Source organism: Ricinus communis, chromosome 6 (assembly GCF_019578655.1).
Source record: "Ricinus communis isolate WT05 ecotype wild-type chromosome 6, ASM1957865v1, whole genome shotgun sequence".
In the NCBI taxonomy this organism is placed as follows: domain Eukaryota; kingdom Viridiplantae; phylum Streptophyta; class Magnoliopsida; order Malpighiales; family Euphorbiaceae; genus Ricinus; species Ricinus communis.
In genome coordinates this window covers 23,228,189-23,250,769 of record NC_063261.1, presented here as the reverse complement: position 1 = coordinate 23,250,769, position 22,581 = coordinate 23,228,189, and the positions used below count along the sequence as shown (strand labels likewise).

The 22,581-nt window shown below is 33.7% G+C and overlaps 4 protein-coding genes and 1 non-coding gene across 11 annotated transcripts; 3 read left to right on the top strand and 2 right to left on the bottom strand.

The window, feature by feature from the left end:
- Positions 1 to 4,089: 4,089 nt before the first annotated feature.
- LOC8258390 (scarecrow-like protein 14) lies at positions 4,090 to 7,992 on the top strand. Of its 5 annotated transcripts, none has more exons than XM_015726852.3 (3): positions 4,090 to 4,325; positions 4,639 to 7,233; positions 7,408 to 7,992. In XM_015726852.3, the coding sequence occupies exon 2, from the start codon at positions 4,892 to 4,894 to the stop codon at positions 7,115 to 7,117; it is 2,226 nt and encodes a 741-aa protein (XP_015582338.1). In that variant the 5' UTR covers positions 4,090 to 4,325; positions 4,639 to 4,891; the 3' UTR covers positions 7,118 to 7,233; positions 7,408 to 7,992. The 5 variants fall into 5 exon arrangements, with proteins under 5 accessions (XP_015582338.1, XP_015582337.1, XP_048231707.1 ...); XM_015726851.3 differs by having other exon boundaries at positions 4,090 to 4,355; XM_048375750.1 differs by having other exon boundaries at positions 4,090 to 7,233; positions 7,408 to 7,477; positions 7,593 to 7,992.
- Positions 7,993 to 10,554: 2,562 nt separating this feature from the next.
- TRNAE-UUC lies at positions 10,555 to 10,628 on the top strand. Its single transcript has one exon. It is a non-coding gene; the product is annotated as a tRNA-Glu (tRNA).
- On the top strand, positions 10,570 to 12,950 carry LOC8258403 (ribosomal RNA large subunit methyltransferase E). Of its 2 annotated transcripts, none has more exons than XM_025159527.2 (6): positions 10,570 to 10,808; positions 10,920 to 11,006; positions 11,110 to 11,172; positions 11,340 to 11,441; positions 12,291 to 12,534; positions 12,631 to 12,950. In XM_025159527.2, exons 1-6 carry the CDS (start codon positions 10,731 to 10,733, stop codon positions 12,738 to 12,740), a joined length of 684 nt encoding a protein of 227 aa, XP_025015295.1. In that variant the 5' UTR covers positions 10,570 to 10,730; the 3' UTR covers positions 12,741 to 12,950. The 2 variants fall into 2 exon arrangements, with proteins under 2 accessions (XP_025015295.1, XP_002531569.1); XM_002531523.4 differs by having other exon boundaries at positions 10,574 to 10,808; positions 12,288 to 12,534.
- On the bottom strand, positions 12,926 to 16,022 carry LOC8258392 (protein FIZZY-RELATED 3). The gene is made up of 10 exons (XM_002531524.4): positions 15,169 to 16,022; positions 14,943 to 15,065; positions 14,699 to 14,803; positions 14,431 to 14,610; positions 14,208 to 14,270; positions 13,871 to 14,065; positions 13,675 to 13,776; positions 13,521 to 13,583; positions 13,375 to 13,443; positions 12,926 to 13,277 (listed from the first exon to the last, which is right to left on the bottom strand). The coding sequence occupies exons 1-10, from the start codon at positions 15,694 to 15,696 to the stop codon at positions 13,224 to 13,226; spliced, it is 1,482 nt and encodes a 493-aa protein (XP_002531570.1). The 5' UTR covers positions 15,697 to 16,022; the 3' UTR covers positions 12,926 to 13,223.
- A 371-nt stretch (positions 16,023 to 16,393) lies between these two features.
- LOC8258393 (actin-related protein 5) lies at positions 16,394 to 22,555 on the bottom strand. Of its 2 annotated transcripts, XM_048375661.1 has the most exons (12): positions 22,345 to 22,555; positions 22,163 to 22,233; positions 21,920 to 22,044; positions 21,638 to 21,682; positions 20,880 to 20,982; positions 20,654 to 20,763; positions 19,831 to 19,940; positions 19,652 to 19,742; positions 19,108 to 19,551; positions 18,795 to 18,922; positions 17,472 to 17,811; positions 16,394 to 17,361 (listed from the first exon to the last, which is right to left on the bottom strand). In XM_048375661.1, exons 1-12 carry the CDS (start codon positions 22,443 to 22,445, stop codon positions 16,855 to 16,857), a joined length of 2,175 nt encoding a protein of 724 aa, XP_048231618.1. In that variant the 5' UTR covers positions 22,446 to 22,555; the 3' UTR covers positions 16,394 to 16,854. The 2 variants fall into 2 exon arrangements, with proteins under 2 accessions (XP_048231618.1, XP_025015293.1); XM_025159525.2 differs by lacking the exons at positions 22,163 to 22,233; positions 22,345 to 22,555 and having other exon boundaries at positions 20,880 to 20,987; positions 21,920 to 22,016.
- Positions 22,556 to 22,581: the final 26 nt, after the last annotated feature.

Sequence of the window (22,581 nt, the reverse complement as noted above, 5' to 3'; positions counted from 1 at the left end):
AATCACATGGCAGTGGACCGTTGTATATAATTATATATTATTAATTTGATTAAAATTAAAATTAATTTGTTTTAGTCACAGCTAAAGTTGAGATGGTCAAAATTTCCTTTTTTTTTTTCCATAAAAATACTATATTTTTAGTTTTATTAGTCTATTAATTATATAAAATAAGGTCATCTAGAATCTTTATTTTTAATATATCTAGAAGGAAAAAGCATATACGGATGAACCCATAATGACATTGACACAACCCAACAGGAGATCTTATCTTAGTGGACAAGCATGTGGTTTATATAGAAAACATATGGATATTACATTAATTATTATCAATAAGTATATTTTAATATAAAAAATAAAAAATATATATTATATGTAAAAAAATATACTCATAACAATCATTAATCGTATTTATAATTACACCGAAAGAACACTTTACTCGATAACACTGAGCCATATATCGACTTTATAAAAGTATTTTGATGAGTACGATTATTTGAATGTTAGATTTAATTTTTTACTTCACTAATTTTAGAAAAAAATAATTCAATACCTTTGTAATTAGAGGATCATAAAACTCCTAAAAAAGTATTAGTATTTATTAATTAAAACTACTTAATAACAAAAAAAAAATAGATCATCTTTAATCTAAAAGTGACCGGGGATTGGCAAAAAAATGAAACTTTCATAAAAAGCGAGAAAAATAAGAAAAAAAGAGAAGAGATGACGGGATTTTTTTTTACCACAAGCGACCTGGGCAACCATATGGTTAATACTTAATATATGGCTACTAAAGAATGATATTTACTTTTTTTTTATAAGTATTAATTAATAAAAAAAGATTTTTCTTCTTTGATCTATAACTGTAATAGTAACAACTTTTTAAATTTTAATTTCTATATTTATGTTTTTGCTATTATATTAATTAATTAATTAGTTTTATTTTATTTTCATATGAAATTTCTTGCTATATTACAAAATCTTTTTAAATAATGATTATTTATTTGATATATATATATATATATTTTTTTTTTCCTTATTTACTTATTTAAATTTATTAATGAATTTTGTGTTTTCTCTTTTTTCTATAGTTTAATTACTTTTTTTGTTGCTTTTACTAATATAAATGTAAGATTTACATTTATTTATACTTTTTATTTTTTTCTTTCCAATAATTTTTTTTATTTTCATTTATTAATTATAGAACAAATTCTAAATATTATATAATTCTATGATTTTACTTAGAAACAGCTCTAAACAAGAAAATAAAAAATTTTATTTTAATAAAAAGGTATGGAAACTATTTAATTTTTTCTTAAATCGTATTAATTTTTTTTTCTCTTTATGCTTTACTTCAATTTTATCTTTTATTTATTTTATTTTATTTTATATTACTGAAATTTAATTAATAATGAATAATCAATTATATTTGATCTACATATTTTATATTATCATAAAACTATAATTTAAGTAAGGATTTTGACTTTTTTTTTATATTTTATAGATTCTCACATTATTTATATTAGTTTTTAATATTCAAATTAAAAATTTATAAGTTGGAAATCAGAATAGTCAAAACAAACTAGAACTGGTTAAAATGAGAAGTCAGTTAAGATTGGTTTTCCCTCAGCTAGAATTAGAATTATTATTTCCAATTCCAACTCTTAAAAAATTCAATTTAATTAATTTATATTTTAAAAATATAATTGAATCGAGCTGGAATTGAAACGAGTCGGCTCTATTATCATCATGATGTTTACTTATATTTATATATATATATGATAATTATTATATATGTATTTGATATATAAATTAATATCAGTAGAGAATATATAATATAAATACTCTATTAATTATTTAATTTATATTAAAAATTATAATAATTTAAATAAAAATTAAGAAATATAATTATTGGTGGGGGCGTCAGAGGCTGTTGCCCTGTGACCAACTCGAATGACTTGCCCACTAGGGAACTCCTTTACAATCATTAAGAAAAAAATCAATGCCAATCAAATCATATATATATATAAAATATAATAAATCTATTAAATTCTGCATAAAGCCCAAACATTAAATTAATTAATTAATTAATTATTAAATATAAAAAAAGAGATGTTAAGTACCATTGATTGACATGGCACCGCATGTAATGCCAATCATCATTGCTACTTTTTAGTATTATTGTTTTATTGATCAATGATAGTTTTAAATTCATATTTTAAATAATGGTTTTATGCTGTAAATACAAGTACTCTACCATTCAATTATTAATAGATAAAGATGCACTTTATATGTATATATATATCAAAATCTTTTATTATAGAAATAATTAAATAATAAAAAAATATATTTTAAATATAAAATAAAGAGCTTAATCTATTTTATTTTATATTTTAATGAAGTACATTATTTTTTATTATTTAGCTGTCATCCTTCGAGTTATCAATTACCAAATTCCACTCTATATTTTAATTTTAATGGAAGTACATTATTTTAGTTGTCATCTTTCAAGATATCAAATCTGTTTTATTCTTCTTCTGATGGAATTCAGTTTACTTTTGTTATAATAACCTTTTAATACCTTAGCTCATGATCTGATCTAACCTCAATTTTGTCTTTTGAGCCTTGGACCATACTTGCTTTGGTGCGTTGTACTTTGTGTGACTTTACTTTTGAATGAATTTGCTCTTTGATATTAAAAAAAATAAATAAAAAAAGTACACCAAAAAAGAACAAAATTTAAATGATTAACACTTAAAAGGAATAAGTAATAAAATAAAATATAAAAAGTATATTCAATTTAAATAATTTTTTTACATTTTTATATTTTGAATATTTCTTTAAAATATATTATTATTTTTATTATACAAACTATGCTTTTTAAAATAATAAAGAAACACAATTAGAAATGATGTTAAATCAAGGATCAAAATATTTAATTTTATTTCATGGATATATGATTTGCTTTTATGTTATGTTATGTATACAACAAGATTTTGAATATGAATATGAATATGAATATGACAGAAAGCTCTAATTCACATGGGATACATGAATGGAGTAATTGCTTACTATCTGCCATTTTATCTATCTCCATTGCTAGAGAGATTTAATCTCAAATTCCTTTCTACTTCAGGAACACTATGATTCAATAGTGAGAAGGCACAAAGAAGATAGCCATGGAAGCTTTTTCTCCAACCTCCTTGTTGTTAATGGGTTGTCATTTTATATGTTATTTATGACTTTTAATTCATGAATTGGAGTTACATATATAATTAGCCATGGAGCCAAATCTCAAAAAGAAGAGGGACTAAATAATATTTTTCCAAGTTAAGAGGGATTAAAATGAAAATAATCTAAAGGATATAAAGAAAATTTCGAAAATATGAAACTTGAGGATCAAAATAGAAAAAAAAAAAATCTAAAATAAAATTGATAGCTTTTTCGGCTGGACCAAACATATTTTGAACCCATAATCTCCGTTTCCTTGTTTCATGCAATCCAATGAAAGTTTTTATTGTTTCTAAGAAAATATTAATACAATAAATATTAAAAAAAATTAATTTAAAAATAGAGCCTAATAGAAAAGGAAAACTTATAAGTTGATTATTCATTCCTTTCAAAAAAACAAGTTAATTAATTCATATTTAACAGCAAATTTTTAATTCATAATACTTTAAGAGGTTTTAAAGACCGTGTAATAACAATTGATTACTTATTAAAAGAAATTATGCAATATAATTATTATTTATAATCACCAAAAGCATTAATTACAGAATTATAAATAATTTATCATATATAAAATACAGATTTTATGTTTGACATATGACTTTTATGTTGATTATAATTTTATATTTTTAGATTACATTTTCTACTTAAATTAATATATTACTTAGTGTATTAATTTTGAAAAATAGCATTTAATAAATTTATTTTAGTAATTAATAATAATATTTAGTTTTAGAAATATTATTATATTTTTAATATTAACTTATGTAATTAATATGTTAATTAATAGAATTTTTAATTTTATGCGATGACTAGCCTTTATAAAGTATTTAAGCTATTTTATACAATTCTTTTGATTTACCATTATTTGTAGCTTATAATCAGTTTGCAACTGTAAACATTTCTTTCATTTAATGGCAGACAACAAAAAGGGCTGAGATTTTGCAGCCGCGACCCACCTAAATTCGTGATCACGCCGGCATCCTTTTCCTTTTTAGCTATCCTTTCCTTTTTGTTGCTAAAAAAGAAGCTTTTGTTTTTGATAAAAAAAAAATCCTGCAGAGCTGGACCAGAGAGCATTTTACCTCTTCACCTTCTCCGTATGCTATCTGTTCATTTTCTTTGGACAAGTAACTCTTTTGATTTATTCCCAAGTTTTTAATTTATTTTCCTTCCTTTTTTCTTGTTATGAATCTTTGAAGCTTAAAAAAGTTCAAATCTCTTTGTACCCACGTCTTGATTTTTGGTAGTATAGCTGTGATCAATATGTATGCATTGATTTTTTGACTTTTGTTGGGTTTACATTAAATTCAATCATTTTTAATAAATTTTTCTTATATATGTGGCTATTGATGGCTTAAAGATCTCATTCTTTTTTTGCTTGTTTTTGCGTATTCCTTTTGCTACTTTTAGGTTTCGGGTTTTGTTCTTTGATAAATTTGGACAACTGATACTAGTTCAGAAGCTATGCCCTGGAGGGGCAACTCTGAACTAGTGAAAGAGATAACATAACTGAAGTACCTTCTGGACTTTTGGATGTTTGATTTATTGTTGGAAGTTTGATATTCTTATGTTGGAGGTCTTGTGTAGTGGGTATACTGAATGTTAAAGAGCTGGATTTTAAATTTAGTTTGGGGTATCAGTTATTTTGGTTAAGTTGCACTAGATGGTCATGGATCAACCTTTAATAGGACTATATGGTTCTGTCAGTGGCTTGAAGCTCAATGATGAGATACTGTCTGTTTTATCAGGTCAGGAGCTTGATAATGGGTTACAATTGGACAGGGATTTTGTCAACCAAAACTATGTTAAACTTCCTCCTTATGCAACCCCTAGTTTTTCAGTCTCGTCTTCAACTGCAAGCCAAGATGGTGATTTGCATGAGGACTTTGATTTTAGTGATGTGGTTCTTAAGTACATTAGCGATATGCTTATGGAAGAAGATATAGAAGAGAAGACCTGTATGTTTCAAGAATCTTCAGCAGCACTGCAAGCAGCTGAGAAATCATTGTATGAGCTTATTGGGGAGAAGTATCCCCCTTCAATTAATTATGACTCTGCAGCTCATTTAGTTCATAACCACAGAAGGTCAGATGAAAATCATGACTTGAACTATGTTAATTGTACAAGCAGTTCAAGTAGCACTAGTGGTAGTAACTTAGTTGATCCTGGTTTGAATTCTGATTTGAGCGAGTACAAGTTCTCGAGATCTGTATCGCAATCAGCCTCCCAGTCATCCAATAGCTCTGGATACAGCATAGGTACTGCTGCTGATGGGCTAGTAGATTCTCCATTGAGTACAATTTCTGAGATATTTAGTGACAGCGAGTCTATTCTGCAGTTTAAGAAAGGATTTGAAGAAGCAAGTAAGTTTCTTCCAAATGGTAGTCTGTTTATTGATTTGGAGAGTACTGGTTTGTTTCTTAAAGACCTGAGAGAAGAAACTAAGGATGTGACAACTAGGGCTGAAGAGAATCACGAGAGTGAGTATTCTCCAGATGAATCAAGAGGAAAGAAGAATCCTCATCCTGATGGTTTGATTTTAGAGGGCAGGAGTAACAAGCAGTCTGCAGTTTATACTGAAACAACCGTCAGTTCAGAAGATTTTGACACGGTATTGCTCAACTGTGGAGAAAGTGAATCTGCTCTTCGTGTAGCCTTGCAGAATGAAAAAAATAAGGATGTCCAACAGAATGGAACAAAAGGATCAAATAGTGGAAAAGGTCGAGGTAAGAAACAAAAAGGTAAGAGTAACGTGGTGGATTTGAGAACTCTTTTGACTCTTTGTGCACAAGCTGTGGCAGCAGATGATCGGCGGAATACGAATGATTTGCTGAAGCAAATTAGACAGAATGCTTCTCCTACAGGGGATGGTATGCAGAGAATGGCCCACATTTTTGCTGATGGCCTCGAGGCACGCATGGCTGGTTCAGGAACCCAGATATACAAAGCATTTATGAGCAGGCCTACAACGGCTGCCGATGTTTTAAAAGCTCACCATCTGTTTCTTGCTGCATGTCCATTTAGGAAGCTATCCAATTTCTTCTCAAATAAAACAATCATGAATATAGCTCAAAATGCAACCACACTTCATATTATTGATTTTGGTATTCTTTATGGTTTCCAATGGCCTTGCCTTATTCAGCGTCTCTCATCCAGGCCTGGTGGACCTCCCAAGCTGCGGATTACTGGGATTGATTTTCCACATCCAGGTTTTCGACCCGCAGAAAGGGTCGAGGAGACAGGACATCGCCTATCAAACTATGCAAAAAAATTTAATGTTCCATTTGAGTTTAATGCTATAGCACAGAAGTGGGACACAGTTCAAATCGAGCAACTCAAGATTGATAAAAATGAGGTTCTTGTTGTGAACTGTCTGTACCGGTTAAGAAACTTGCTTGATGAGACTGTGGTTGTGGAGAGTCCAAGAACTAATGTTCTCAATCTTATCAGGGAGATGAATCCAGATGTTTTCATAACTGGAATTGTGAATGGAGCGTATAATGCTCCATTCTTTATTACACGATTCCGAGAGGCTGTTTTCCACTACTCTACTCTGTTTGATATGCTGGAGACTAATGTGCCTCGTGAGATTCCAGAGAGGATGCTGATTGAGAGAGAAATCTTTGGATGGGAAGCTAAGAATGTCATTGCATGCGAAGGGGCCGAGAGGATTGAGAGGCCAGAGACATACAAGCAGTGGCAGGTTCGAATATTAAGGGCTGGGTTTAGGCAGCTTCCCTTGAACAAAGAGATCTATGCAGCAGCAAAGGAGAAGGTGAATGCACTATATCATAAGGATTTTGTGATCGATGAAGATAGCCGATGGTTGCTTCAGGGCTGGAAGGGTCGGATTGTTTATGCACTCTCTTCATGGGAGCCTGATCATTGAAAATTCCTCTTGCCCTATATCAAAGTGAGGATCATAAGATTCTACTTGTGTCCAATTCCCGGTCCATGTGCCCATAAGAGCTTCTGTCATGGATTTCTCATAAATGAATTCTCAAGGTAAAGGCATTTTTCCTTGTAAAAAGTAAAGGCATCTTTGCTAATAAAAAACTAAACTTTTGTTTGTTTCTTTTCCTCACCTTGCCATTGCTCTATATATATATATATATATGTATATATAAGGGGTTTTATAACTCTTGAATCCGATAATAGTTTTACATATTCGTTCAGCAGGAGACTGGGAGTGGAGTTTTGCCTGCTGCTGTTGATTATGCTATTACAAGCCTGCAGTTTCAGTTACGAGGTAGCAGAAGCAATTGTTAATTTGTTAGGGGAAAGATTCATTGTATTCATGGCATTCAGCTTGTCTTAAATCTGGGGTGAGAATGAATTAGTCTATGTTAATTACATGCATGCAGGAAAAAAGAAAGGAGACAGGAAAAGCAAAAGAAGAACCTAAAAACTGGTTCAAGGTGGCCATGAATATTTATCAATTCAGACCTTATCAATAACATGTGTACATTGCTCTTCTTTTTTCTTTCTCTTCTTCAATTCGTCTTTTTTTTTTTTTTTTTTATAATAGAAATTGTAACATGTGGTAGTCAAATTTGCCAGTCATTTTCTTATCTGCGAAGCAAGATGATGTATCGTACCTAATCTATGTCTAGCTTATATTATTGTAGAGTTCTGTGAAATGGGGTCCCATTCTGTGAAGATTCAGAACTCTTGAAATACATGGTATAGGCTAGCATTGTCCGGTTGTATATCAGTAATTGAATTTAAAAAACCTGTGGACATGGTCGTCTGTTTTTCTGCTTACTAACTTCGCTCTGTTTGATTATACTTGGAATTAAGTGTCCGTCTATTAGTTGACATGTTCATATATTACCACCAAAGTATACATATTCTTTAAACTTACTACACTCTAATTATATCTTGACTTTGCTTGTCATTTTGTATTCATTCATGTCAGACTGGTTTAAACTAACAGGATTTCTGTTGGACACTCAGCAAATATATACGTATGTGAATGAAAGCAAAGAGTTTCCACCACTCAAATGCATGAGAGCGACCCTTTTATTTATTTATTAATGAATTGCTTAACCTTCAGCTTCTAGTTATTGTGAAAAATGATTGATTGTATTGACACCTCGATCCGGAACTATATCAGCAGCTTGTATCTACTATTTCCGAACTCGGGTTTTTAAAGGGTATCTAGAATCAGATCGGTCCCTTTACGGTTTTGAACCAGATTAAAATCTGATTAAAAATTTATATAAAAAAAATCGAAGCAGGTTCAGTTTCAAATTCAGGTTCGGATAATTCGGAAGCAGCACAGGGTGAGGGCTTGTATTATAATAGTAGTGGGGATGGGGGAATTTTTATTGGTGACCGTAGGATTCTGATGGGGCACTAGATAGATAGTCTGGCCTTTGCCAAAGTAAAAGCTGAAAATGCGGGTGACTTGGTTGGTTGGGGTCTGGCAGATTTCTAATGTGGAAATGGAATATTCATAGCACTGACGTGGTTATGGATTGGCTATATTGTAACCATTCTCTTCATCTGATTGGATATGGCATCCTCAGCATATACAACTTAATAAACTTATTTTTCTGATAACATTATTTATTGAATCCATAATTGGAACCACAGCATACTATATAATATATGTCTTTTCTATTTTTTTTTATTTTTCCTGATACTCACAGATAATCAATGCTGATACGTTCAGATTATGTTCACATGTATTTGCTTGGTGTCATGTGTATGTATTAAACAAAATTATAATAATGATAGCGTGCGTACAAACCCATATAAACCACTTTTAGATTCTTCTTTTTCTTTTTTGTTCAGGAATCAGGAATAAATTACTCCTTGGAATTCTTATATATTTGTGCCAACAATAGCACAAAAGATTTTAAAATTAAAATCTTGAAACAATAGAAACTTTAATGTTATTACATTGGACTTGATGTCATGCATTACCAAAATGCAAAGATTAAGCAATCTTAATATGAGAGTGTATTTATTATATAAATAGTCTAACAAAACTACCTACTACCATAAACTATGACAAGGTATATTTCTTTTTCCTGGTAATGTGTTAAGGGTGGAAGATTTTTTAATATGTGAGCCTTTTGAACTTGATAGTAATATAAAGAAACAGTAGATGTTTAATTGTACCGAATATTGTCTACAATTTTAATGTAGTAGTTGATATGAATATAAGACAATTATTATTTTACTTATAATGTTATAATCTTTTTTCCATATGAAGAGAAAACAAATGAAAGAAAAAAGAGCTATACAGTTTAAATTTTATGTTTTTCGATGCCCGATTAATTGAATTCTTTCTTTTTATGAATAAAATACAGCGACATACCTTTTTTTTATAACTAGAAAAAATAAAAATAAAAATTAATCATGCGTCTTCACTCGACTTCTCTTTTTTATAATTATTTCTTAACTATCATTTTTAACTAAATATGACTTTATTTTACTAGTAGTGTTGAACTTGAAACTAGTAATAAATAATTAATTATCACATTATATATCAGGTACTAAGCTACGTATTTTGTAAGTTTTAAAAGTTAAGCTAGAATTGATTAGGATCAAATTGTTAAATTTCAAATTTTTGTTAGGTCAAAATTATATTTTAATTAGTGGAGACATTAAGAAAACGTGTGTACAAATATAATATATATTAATAAAAGATGAAAATATTTTACAAAGTTGAGTGGGTCACTTGATCTCACTCAACAACATTGCTTATTATTGTTTGCAAATTGAATTAAATAATTTTTGAATTTATTTTAAGTTTTTTCTCCATGCCTAATGATATTTCACTTTTCTTGACTATATACATTAGGGGTTAAAAATAAAATAAAAAAGTATTTATTTATCCCCTATTTCAAATATATTATAAATGTATTACCATCGCAAAATGAATAAATTAAAAATTTATTTATATTTGTAATTATTTATTTATAATTTCTTTATAGTCGAACACTTTTTTAAAAAAAAATATCTTTTTATAAAATTGAGCTTAGGAGGTAAAATATGATTTTTAGTTTTTTTTAATTATTTCACAATAATAAATGATAAATAGAGAATCTAAGAAGTAAATTAGAGTTTTTAAGTTAAAAGGGTTTTAGAATTTTTAAAATAATTTAAAGAGACCCTTGTTAGTTCTTCCTCAATAAGGTTTATCCAATCTTATAAAATCTTCATCAAATAAGAAAAGATATATGATAAAACAAATACATAGAGTCTTAAAAATAAATTATTTAGGTTGTATGTCCATTATTTATAGGTGTACATGTAATAAAACTGAACTTGGCAAATTCCACATATTACAGATGGAAGAACGCAATCATCAAATCCATTGTCGTCTAGTCCGGTTAGGATACCTGGCTTTCACCCAGGCGACCCGGGTTCAAATCCCGGCAATGGAATTTTTTCTTGCTTTTGTTGGTTCCCTTTCTACATAAGTCTTTTTGTTGCATGTATTCGCCTCTTCAATAAACCCCAGTATAGGGTTTAAACAGAAAAAGGAGATGAGTGGAGCAGGAGCACCAGATTTCTTCTACAGGGAAGCTCAACGTCTTGGTTATGTAGCTCGTTCTGCATTCAAGGTAAATTCCTACCTATCCAAGTTTCAATCTTTATTGTTTCTTGCGCTTAATTTTTAATTCTGATTCATCCTTGTATCACTTCTTGCGTTTTTTTTTTCTTGTCAAGAATAGCTTCTTCAGATACAAAAGCAACACAAGTTGATAACTCCTGGCTCCTCTGTTCTTGATCTTGGTTGTGCTCCTGGTGCTTGGCTTCAGGTCTTGTACTTCTGTAAAGACACTCTTTTTATTTCATTAGTTTGCTTTTTTCGTTTTTGGGTTTTTAATTATCTTTGGTTTTGTTGATTTTTGCACTTTTCAGGTTGCTTGCCAGAGCTTGGGACCACTGAAGAATGGTGGGTCTGTTGTGGGTATTGATCTTAAGGTGTGTTTGTTACTTGGTGATTTTTGATTCGGCATTCAAACTTATAGTGTACATTTCTCAAGTTAAGAGGTTAAACCGGGACGTCTGTTTAGGACTGCTTTATAAGGTCGTGAATCATATTACGTTAGAGTTGATTGATACGTAAGAATGTGGGATATGCAGAACAGAAGGTGAAGGTTCCTAATCCATACTGTGATGCAAGGGTTAAAACTGTTTGTGCTGATGTCATGAATCTTCCCAGAGACCAAGTTAGAGCACTCTCTCTTCAGGTACATTTCAATCGACTAACTGCTCTGTTTTTACAATCATTTAAGTACAGGCAGTGAGTTTCACTGTCAGGTTTTTGCATATTATCGTTTTGAGATTGATGATTTGAAAAAGTGTCCGAAAGAGGCAATGTGAGTTAGACTTTCATTAAACTGCAGTAAGCCCTTTTTGTAGTTCTTATGCTACTTATATGATCCAGAAGGTCAAGAGGGAATGAAAGTTAAGCTTTTATTAAGCTGCAGTGAACGCTTTTTAAATGATCCATAAGGTCCTAGATTTAAGTACTTTTGTTTAGTGCAATTATTTAAGCAGAATAGTTTAGTCTCACCTGTTTGTAAAACATCTTGTTCTTGCTAAATTCTATATGCCCCTATGAGTGATTCAATTCTAAATGTTAGTTCTCAGCAATACTTGTGTTGTATATGTCCTTATGCATGCCTATGGGAGTCAAACTGTTACATATCATTAGAAAAATTCAGCACTTTCATAGACTTAAGTTAGCTGCTTCATTATGAAAATTACTACTTGTTGCGAATGATACGATCTGCTGTCAGAAAATGTATGTAGAGGTAGGAAATTTGCTTTGGCCTCTCCTAACAATTAGAAGACAATATATAGGAAACATAATTGCACTTGAGCATTGTTGCTATTTGTCTGTATTCACAGTAACTTTATCGTGTGTTGGCTTCTAACATTGTTGCCTCAGTATGTTCATCCTGTAATGTGAAGGGCATCATCTTATGAAATAATGCTATCACTCCTTTCCTTTTATGTTGTTCCTGCTGTCCAACTTTTTCTCTGTTTCATGTAGGGGTTACCAATTTTGTTTTGGTTTGTAAATTTTGCAGCAGAAAGGGTTTTCTGTGGTACTCTCTGATATGTGTCCCCCTGTTTCTGGAATCACAACTAAAGATGCAGCTTTGTCTATGGAGTTAGGGATGCAAGCACTTGATATTGCAATTGGTGGAGCAGCATCAGCTCATCCTGATGATGAGAACCAAAATGATGACTCTACTTCTGGTGAAAATGATAATGGTGTCTTGCAAGCTGGGGGCCACCTAGTAATTAAGCTTTTAGAGAGCGAGGATATCCAAGGTGGAACTATATTTTGATGAAGTTGATAAGCGATCTATTTGATAATGTGGCTTTAATAATAATGCATTTCTCTTCATTTTGGTGCGTGCTTTGCAGAGTTTACCAGGATTTGCAAGCCACTTTTCAGGAAGGCATCATGGTTGAGGCCTAAGGCTACAAGATCCTCATCAAGAGAGATTTATTTGATTTGCCAAGGGCTGAAATAGACGGGTTTTTAAAATTTTGTTGAGGGGCTTGTTTGACAACAAATTTAACAGTAACAACAAGTTTCTCATTGCACATTCTTGCCCTTTGTGCACAAAATATCACAATGCTAAAAATTTGCAGCTTTTGTTTTGTTTAGTCTAAGAAAAATGATTGTAATCCAAAAGGGTGGAAGAGAACAATATTCTTAGAACAAAATTCCTTTTCCTTTATTGAGTCCTTTTGGCTCTCAAGTATCTTAAATCTGTATAATACACACAGAAAAGAATTAAAATATATGTAAACGTGAAAGGAAAAAAGAAATACTTTACAAATCTGCCCTAGAAAGCATAAACTTACAAAATTGGCACACAGGGAAAAGAACACACACACACACACACACACACACACAATTCCCACCCATAGTGAAAGCTTACTGGCAACATCTGAAAATTTAGTATTTACATTTACAGTATATGTTTAAGCTGGTTTTTGCACAAGGTTCTTCACCGAATATGGGTTCGTCCCAGTGACCATAGACCTGTATCTTTGACTGGTGCCTGGAAATGGGAAAAAGAAAAAAGAAAAAAAAATGAGCAGCCAAGAAACAGAACAGCAGATAGTTAAGAGGGTGAATCAATCTGCTTCCATGCTTACCGGTGCTTTCATAGATGGGAAGACATTCCAAAACCGTAGGGTTTCATCCCCTGCTCCAGTTACTATTGTCTGCATTCAAAGTATTGAACTTATTCATTCATGAATAAAACAACTTATATAATGCTGTGAAAGAATCATTCCAGTACCTGACCATCTGGAGACATGGCAAGATAGAGCACTCGCAAACTATGACCGGTTAGAGTTGCAACCTATTACAATCCAGAATCATTCCAGTAAATGTGACGAAGAACTTGGACTAAGAGACTAAACAAAAGCATGTATAATAGCTTCAATTAATACCTTCGCCAACGACGGATATTTCCACACCATAATTTGATTCTGGGAGTAACCATGGGTGCTGACCAATTCATTCACATTCTTACTCCAGGCCAGATTGCATACCTGTGGAATTCGGTGGTAAGTGATGTTTGTATTTCTATGAGAAAATAACTTGTTTCAGTGAAGTTCTATTCAGTATAAGAGAATAAGCAGGAACCTGGCTCCCAGTATCGACATGGTTTAGTTGATGACCGTTGGTGGTGTTCCAAAAACGAATGCATCGATCAGCTGTTCCACCTCCAGATGCAAGAAGGCTACTCTGGTGGGGTGACCAAGCAATGGCCTTCACAGCAGCTGTATGCTCGGTCAGTTTCAGAACTGGTTGCTGAGAATGCTGGTTCCAGACCAGTAGCTGAACAGCAACAACAGCCAATTATATCACTACTTGCATTATAATTTACTCGAACACCCAAGGGTTCATAATAAATATTTACCATTAAACAGTTGCACAAAGCAAAAGCTATTGATATGAATGACAAAAATGTAATAGTTACCTGATTATCATTTCCACCAGATGCAAGTTCTCTGTCATCATGAGACCATTTTAAGCCACATACCTGTCAAATTGAACGGAATGGAAAGATTACTTTCATTTTCCTCTGAAGTAGACTTGAGCATTTGAAATGCAAGTCAAGGGTTTTGCTCAAACCGAGTTTATTCTATCCAAAATTTCCAAATAAGGCTATTCTATCCAAAATTTCCAAATAAGGCTTATACCTCGGATTTGTGACCAACAAGTTTGCTAACAAAGTCGCTTGAAACGCGAAGATCATGCTGAAGTATGTTCCTATCCCTGCTTCCTGATGATAATATGCGAGAATTCCATGCCAAGACTCCAGTTCTTGTTTGATGTCCACCCATTGTTCGCACCCTCTTACACTGAGTTCCGTCCCAAACCTGTAACAGCAATCAACATCCTTAATAATATCTACTTGTGCAGACATGAAAATATGAAGCGGAGCTGAACTTTACAGTTTAGAGCTACCTGAACTTGACCAAGACCTGTGCCGATAGATATGTATGAACCTTCTCTGGTCCATTGTACAGAGCACACACTGTCATGAGGTCCCAAATCACACAATTTTGTAACCTGAGAACAATCATACACCATTTTAGCCCTCTTTCCAATTGCAAGTTAGCAACTAGAGAGACATACATTAATTTGGATTGGGGACAAATTCAATAAAGGTTTTATTCTATCCTCTAAGAACCTAATGATAACAACTTACTTTGCTATTTGAAGCAGTCCATAAATAAACACAAGTGCCTAACCCAACAGCAAGAACATTCTGAGAGGACCAATCCACAAGATTTAAGTAGAAATCGTCTTGAAGCGATGGGGCATCTAAAACCTGCACATTTATAATAACAATAAGTATTTGAAAGTTAACCTAGCTAACCATGTACTATATCTTTTGGATTTTAAATTGGTCCCACATAAAACTGCTTGTTTACCTTATGAGGTGTCTTGGGTACTTTTCTTGGAGGCTTAGGAGGAGTGGAAACCTCACTAGAAATGCCACTGTCTTGCCCCAAGATAGAAGGAGAGTAAGGAGAATTAGGCCCAGAGAGATCAGTTCTAAACCTCAACATATTCTTGCTAGGACTACTCAGAGCAGACCCACCTTGACCGCCGCCACCACCTGCAGGAGAACAAGAAAGAAAATCAGACCCAAAAAGCTCAGATTTTAACAATCTGGAATAAGCCTCGTTGCCTCCTTCTTTAACAGGAGAACCCTTTTTCTCCAGGAGTCCAAAAGTATGCAATCTTGAAGAAGATCTGCATGGTATAAATCTATCACTACAAGTAGAAGATTTTGATGACGGTGATGATAAGCTTGATATCGCTCTTGGTGATGATGATACACTTGCTCGAAAGCCACCAGAATTAGCTGGAAATGTATCTAGTCGCAGAGAAGTTTGGTTCATTCCAGATGGGAGATTTAACCCACTCTTTCTTCTTGGTGGAGACGAAGAATCCATTTTTCTGGTATAAAGATTAAAATTTTAGCGCTTGGGATTAATGGGTTTTCTTTGGTCTTGTATAAAGATTAAAGTTTTAGCTATGGTTGGATATGGAGATCTTTGAAAAGGCCTCTCCTTTCTCTGTAAAAGCCAAGAGAGAGGGAGAGGGCTTTTCAATTATTTTTGTGTAGAAGAAGGTTTGCAACGGTCGAATTTTGAGGAGCGGGAAAGTGAGTAAGTGAGTGTGTGTAATGGGTTGGAAAAGAGAAGAAATTTGGGCTGGTTTTGAAGTTTGGTATATATAATAAGTTGTCTGTTCTTTGGGCACCATTTCTAACGGTCACTTCCATACATAGAAGTAAAGCTGAGTGTAGTACCTCTACATCTTTGAACTTGGTTACCAAAGTAGCCGTTGTTTGTTGGTTTGATAAAAAATTTCCTAGGAAATTACAGCCTCTGGCTTTTCTCTTAAAACTATATAACAAAAATAATTAAGAAAAGAAAATCTATGTCTATGTCCGTCTGAAATAGAGTGGTTTCCTCTTCCAAACCATAGGACATGCATTTGTTAATCTGTGTCTAAGAAGTTGAGTTTGAAATGGAGCACACTGGTTGGGTACTCTACAGCAAAAATAAGATTATCAAGTCCTAAGATCCAATCTCAGAGTTCAGTTTCCTTTTAGCATCAGAAAAGAGAGATCGTTACTTAGTGAGATTTGAGAAACAGCTATTTCAATGTACTGTATATAGAATCATCTTCCCATGTGAGGTTTTTATCTTAAAAATGGCTACAAGAGTATACAGTTAGATACAGCCATGATAAAATCCTTGACTTGATCTTAGCCCTCGTACAATCCAGCCACTAACAACAAGCAAAATTATGGATGACAAACAATAGCCTAGAACATCAAAAACTTCTTTTTCTTCTACCCAAGCTGGCGCAACCGTTACATGAGCAATGATTCATATCAAATAGTACCTGGATAATTACATTGAAGCTTAAATTTGCTCCCATGGTAATTTGTGTCTGATATAATGATGATTATACCTGTATGTATTAGCGTTCGAAATTGCAGAAATGGCAAATTAAAGTCCAGTCCAACCATTTGTTCAGATTGGGAACTAACTACTGCTATCTCAACAAAGAGAATCCTCAAAATGGAGTGATGATAAAAGTCATTGCGTGTAGCAAAATTGATATCTTCGAAGCCAATCTTCACCCTTCTCATAGTAATCCATCCTGCTAAATGTCTGCTGAGGGAACTGCAATGCAGCAGCATAGGTAGCAGCACCACGCCATGCATCAAGAACTGGATCCAATGCTCTAACCACCTTTATAGGTGACCCATTTGGACGAATCATTCGGATTCCAGACTCCAAGCGCTCAGACATACCAGGGTAGAGGCAGCTCCCACCAGTAATAAAGATTGAATTCGTCAATCTCTTCTCCAAATCTTCTTCCTTGGATGGCAACCGCCTTATTGAGACACCAGCCATTTCATCTAGCCCTGCCTGATCAATCCCAACTAGGTTGGGATGAAAAAGGATTTCAGGGCATCTGAACCTTTCTACACCAAGCAAAACTTGGAAATCCTCCTTGGTCAATGGACGGGGTTTTGGCATCTCATTAGCAGGTTGGGATGGTCCTACATCTGGCTTAGGAATAAATGTTGGGTCTATTTCCTGTAATAGCAAGATCAATACCCATTGTCCAAGTTGAATGAGCAGGGTGCAAGAAGAGAACTCAAAACTAATAGAGCACTGAACCAATAAGAGAAATTAAAAGAACTGACCTGAAGCCTAGAAGAAATGCGAGCAAGCTCCACTTCATCCTCATCTGGCCCCTCACCATCATCATCATTATCTTTGCTCATTAGTTTGTAAAGTTGCCAATCTTCATCTTTGGCACCAAAAGTATCCTCTCCCTTCCCTCGATCAAATGCTGCTGTTGTTAAGAGGCGCATCCTTTCCCTTTGGGCAGCATTCAATCTCTCACCACGTCCAACACCACCAGACACGTTATTTCCATTTGAGTGGTTCCCATTTGTTTTGAGTCGTTTTCTCTGCTCAACTTTCTCAGAAAGTTCCTTATATTTAGCACGCGTCTCCTCTAAATAAAGTTCTGGATTCTCTCTACGTAAGATTCAACAAAATAGAAATATCAAAACAGAGAAGTTAGCAATTCTTTGCTTTCACTAGTATCTTTTGATCATAAAGGATCTCAAAGTTCATGAACAAAGACAGCATTATTACGGAGAGATAAATGATCACAAACAAGCTCAATAATAACTCCTTTATATTCATTATGAAATTAATGACCAAGTTACAGAATGACAGGCCCACTTAATAACGAATCAAACATGAAATTTAGATGATAAGATAAAGTAGATTACGTTTATAAACAAATTTGCTAATGGCTCATGGCTCATTTATATACAAGATTCAATAATAAATCTGCTGAAGATGACTAGTAACCATGTATGAGAAAAAAAAAAAAAAACAGAACCTAAACGTATCATGCTGTGAGATATTTGCACAATACACCATTTATTGAAGGGTAACTAAATTAGAAGATATTGATGTTGAAATAGGTGCAGATAAACACAACAAAAGAAAATGTCAAAGGGCAAAACAAAGGGACTCAGAAGTCCCCTTAATTAACAACACCAATGAAGCACCTGCCCATCAGCTTCTTCCATAAATGGGTGAGGCTCTTCATCTATTTTATGTGTTGAAGGATGAGTCTTTCATGGCGAGCCCCTTATAAAATGGGCTCCCAAACTTATGTGGTTAGTGCCTTAAAACAGTTAATTAAATTAGTTAAGATTTGGATATAACTCAGCTGATGGCTTTATTCAAGCAGAGTAAAAAACTAAGCTCAAATGGCTGAGGTAACATAAAGACAGCCAAGCCACATTCGAGTTTGGCTCTCAAGAATTTGGTCAAGCTCAAGCTAACTTCAAACTTTGTTTCAAAAGCTACTAATAAGAACCCAGACAGCCAAATACTTGGTTTTAACCAGCTTGCTTACACCCCTAAGAGTAAACTCTCATGTATATATTCTCTCCTTAACAGATGAAAGATAATAAGAGAAGAATTCATGAATTTGAACCTACAAGCGCTTTTCTTCGTCCAGTTGATTCTTTCTTTCTCGTTCTAATTCTTCTTCACGACGTTTCTGCTTAGCTTGCTGCCGGCCAAGAGCTGTGGTTCTAAGAAACAACTGCTTCTTCTTTTCCTTCAGCTGTGAAGAAACATCATGAAAAGCTATGATAAGTGCACAATGAGAATATGAATGAGGTTGTGCATTTGAAAAATGACATTGCTTAAGTGATACTATGAGAGTTTTTGCCTGGATTCTGAAAACAGAATGAACAGCAACTAGATAATAGTAAGGCACTAATTCAGAAATTTTTTACAGGAGCATGCCTGCTCTGAGGTCAACTCATCATCAGGAATTTCAAGAAGGGGATATCTTTCATTTGTGGACGAATCGCTTTTCTCTTCAAGTTCAGCTTGTTCAGCCTTTGGCTCTCCTTTTGCTTTACGCAAAGACTGTGTTTTTTGCACGATTAAGGATTCTATTTCCTGCTTGGACACATAGCCAGTATCTCTAAGAAAAGATGGAATTTCATCCTCTTCCACCTGTTCAAGCTGCTGGAGAAGAAACTTCAAATCACGCAACTGATTTTCTAGATCATTTATCCTAGTTGACTTCTTTAGCACAGCCATCTCTCGCAACCGTTGACCTTGTCTCTCCTTTGCAGCTGCCTTTCTGGCAAGCTCTTCTTCTGATGGAGGTTCCTCCACTGGTGGGGGAACCCATGGGAGCTGCCAACACTTGGTTTTATCTTCAGCTTCCTTGGTCCCTTTCTGTCGGATAATTGCAACTGTTAGCACATAGGGATTTTTAAAAAAATTAAAAAATAAGATTAAATAAATAAATAATTGCAGAAAAAGGCAAGCTAGTTACCTGAAATAATCGAGCTTCTGAAGCATAATCCGGTGCAATATAACAATGCTCCATCTTCAGGTCTTCGACCTTTTCCCATGTAAATCTAGCCCTGATTGAGCATAAAAAGACAAAATTAGAAAAAGTTATACGAAATATACCTATTAGATTGAAACAGAGCCAGCTGAAAATATACTCACATGTGATGAGGATATTTAAGTGAAAGAAGTTGCTTCAGATAATCAGTGACATGAAATCCACCGATGTTAGTACGGCAGCATCCTTTATAAACTGGCTCTCCATCAATAAACTGGGTACCGAAGACATAAGTTGAAGTTAAACAAACAAAATGTAACATGCTGATCTTGGCTCATTTATCCCATTCATCACTTCTATCAGTACTAGAAACATAGAGATTGGATTCCACATGGGACTAGCATACTGAATCTATTTTGTGATTCGAACTGGCATTAGTATGAATAAACTGAAAAGTGTTTCAGCAAACATCTCCAAGAACTGATACTTCTGGGGTAAAGAAAAACCATACCACAATTAGTTCAGCAGCGAAAGTAACGTCCACCAAGCAAAATATTTGCAGCATGCAGTAAAGCAATAGCACAACCACTGCAGATGAAAACAGTAAAAGAGATGCCCCCAAAACTTAGGGATTTAGTGCTTTGGCCCAAGTACTCAGCTAGGCAATGCCCAGCCAAATTACCCCGCCTAAAAAGCACCTCAGTGAGTACCCAGCTTGCACTAGACGACAGTGTATTAAGGCTTTTCCTTTCTCCTACTTAACAAGTTCATATAGTTTTTATGCAATCGGATCTAAGAAGCATTCCAAATTCTCAAGCCAAATGCAACCTTACAAAATTATAGGTATAAGCTTGCTGTAGTTTATCAGCACTTGTAATCATGCAAAACCACCGAATGTACCAACAAACACAAAGAAATAATGATCACCAGAATATGGAAATAAAAGTTCTACATTTACCCAAGTAGATCAAAGGTTATACAGCCTACCGGAATTACATGGGTGGTTGTAAATCCTGGGCAAATAGCAAGCCCATCTTTATCACAAATCCCACGCTGTTGATTGTACTTATAGCTGAAAGCAGCATCAACACCAAATGCTGCAAAGACAACATAAGTTACACCTTAACTAGCCGAGCCACTCACATAAAACAGAAACAAAAAACTTGCCCCCTAAGGTCACAAAAGATTCTTAAAAGTTTCCAGGAGTTTGTACCTACTGATGGAACTCCATAAGTTTCAAAAAGGAGCTCTGCCATTTTACTGCGTGACTGAACTGGGTTGCATACACATTCTGTGATCAGAACAGGATGCTCAATCTGTTCTGCCATCAAATGAACAAAAACATCAAGACACAGTCTTGTGAATCTATTGACTAACCTCAAAACCCTAAGCGGACAATACTAGATCATAAACTGAAAGTATGCAGCTTATGCAGTAGAACTATGAAGAACTGTATAATATTTTCCCATGCACTTATCACCAGTAACAGCAAGCATATATTTTCAAAGAGGTCACCTCGGTCATGCCTAGGCCAAAATCAAGTTATATCTTACCAAAATGATATCAATTGCCAAAATTACTGTTGGTAATATTCCATGTCCAACTAATTTAGATTTAACCTCAAAAAATGGCTGACAAGTGGACAACCGTTCCAATAAATCGTCCAAATGATTTGACATTCAACTATATCTAATCCTCCTTGCCAATAAAGATAAAATATGCAAGCCATGAATTTTACAAGAATTGCCACAGAAGTGGAATGGAGGGTATAGCTCGCCTTTCTCAACCTAGATTGAAGAACTCCAACGTACTACCATTCTACATCAATTAAAGTATCACCAGCCTTAAGTCACAGAAAGCTTTAGCTTAAGGAATGTTATTGAACGTGCTAAACTGGTCATAAACATAAGTCTTCCCTAGTGGAAGCCCAAACATATTCATATCTCTATTTAAGTAATATTCTCATTGTACCTGTGATCCATTTGCTCCAAGCCGATCAAATCCAAAATCAAGAATCTACAAAATGAAATAACCAATTAATCAAACCAGTATTTCCACATAACAAGATTAACATGTCAGTGACCCAATGTCCCACAAGTCCTTAACCAACTTTCCCAAACTTGCCATAGCATTAAGAAATGAATAGATTAAGAAATAAAAGAAATTGGCAACACACTATATATTAAATGTCCTAAACTAGATATTACACAATTTACATAACCTAATATAAATAAATAAATAAATAAAACTTACATATTCCATAATCTCAAATTGATAAACAACATTACTATCAAACGCCGAGCGAGGTCCAGAGCGAGTACAGTCAAAGTATCTCAATAATGCAGGATCATGATCACCAACAATAGTCACAGTTTCACCTATACACATCATCACCAATAACCAGCCCATGAAATCAGGAAGCAAAAAAAAGAAAACAAAACTTCACATTATTTTCAACTATTTTCTCACCAATCAAAACAAAGTTTTGAAGTTTACCAGTGGTCTTATGGCGAGGACGTTGAATAATGTTGCGAAAAATAACACGAGGATCAGTCTCTCCAGCCCATCTAATTCAATTAAAGCACACAACCTTTCATCAACTTTGAACATTAAACACAAAACCCAAAAGAAAACATAAAGGCCAATGGTTTTTCTAAAATTAGGGTTTTCTATTTTACCCGATGCGGAAATAGGAAGCGCCATTGTCGATGACAATTGGAGTAGAAGAAGGGAAGAGATTGTAATCTGATTGTCTCTGAAATTGTGATATGAATGGCATTCTTATGTTCAGCTCCGTATGGTTTCTTGTGCTTCTTCTTCCAAGGAATACTGGAGAAGTGGGCTTGTCAAGCTTTTTGCAGGGAAGTTTGTTTTTAAGTTAAGCGATAACGGTAAAAGACCATTGCTAGGAAGTA

Bases quoted from the DNA above. Each gene is read 5' to 3' on its own strand.
- LOC8258390 (XM_015726852.3), top strand. From the start codon at position 4,892: ATGGTCATGGATCAACCTTTAATAGGACTATATGGTTCTGTCAGTGGC.
- LOC8258403 (XM_002531523.4), top strand. From the start codon at position 10,731: ATGAGTGGAGCAGGAGCACCAGATTTCTTCTACAGGGAAGCTCAACGT. The intron at 11,173-11,339 runs GTGTGTTTGTTA...TATGCAGAACAG, and splicing joins TTGTGGGTATTGATCTTAAG to AAGGTGAAGGTTCCTAATCC. The intron at 12,535-12,630 runs GTGGAACTATAT...CGTGCTTTGCAG, and splicing joins AGAGAGCGAGGATATCCAAG to AGTTTACCAGGATTTGCAAG.
- LOC8258392 (XM_002531524.4), bottom strand. From the start codon at position 15,696: ATGGATTCTTCGTCTCCACCAAGAAGAAAGAGTGGGTTAAATCTCCCA. The intron at 13,584-13,674 runs GTATTAATTGAA...GGATTGTAATAG, and splicing joins AATATCCGTCGTTGGCGAAG to GTTGCAACTCTAACCGGTCA. The intron at 13,444-13,520 runs GTACTGGAATGA...CTTTGAATGCAG, and splicing joins CCATGTCTCCAGATGGTCAG to ACAATAGTAACTGGAGCAGG.
- LOC8258393 (XM_048375661.1), bottom strand. From the start codon at position 22,445: ATGCCATTCATATCACAATTTCAGAGACAATCAGATTACAATCTCTTC. The intron at 22,045-22,162 runs GTAAACTTCAAA...TGATGTGTATAG, and splicing joins TCCTCGCCATAAGACCACTG to GTGAAACTGTGACTATTGTT. The intron at 17,362-17,471 runs GTCAGTTCTTTT...TTGCTATTACAG, and splicing joins GCATTTCTTCTAGGCTTCAG to GAAATAGACCCAACATTTAT.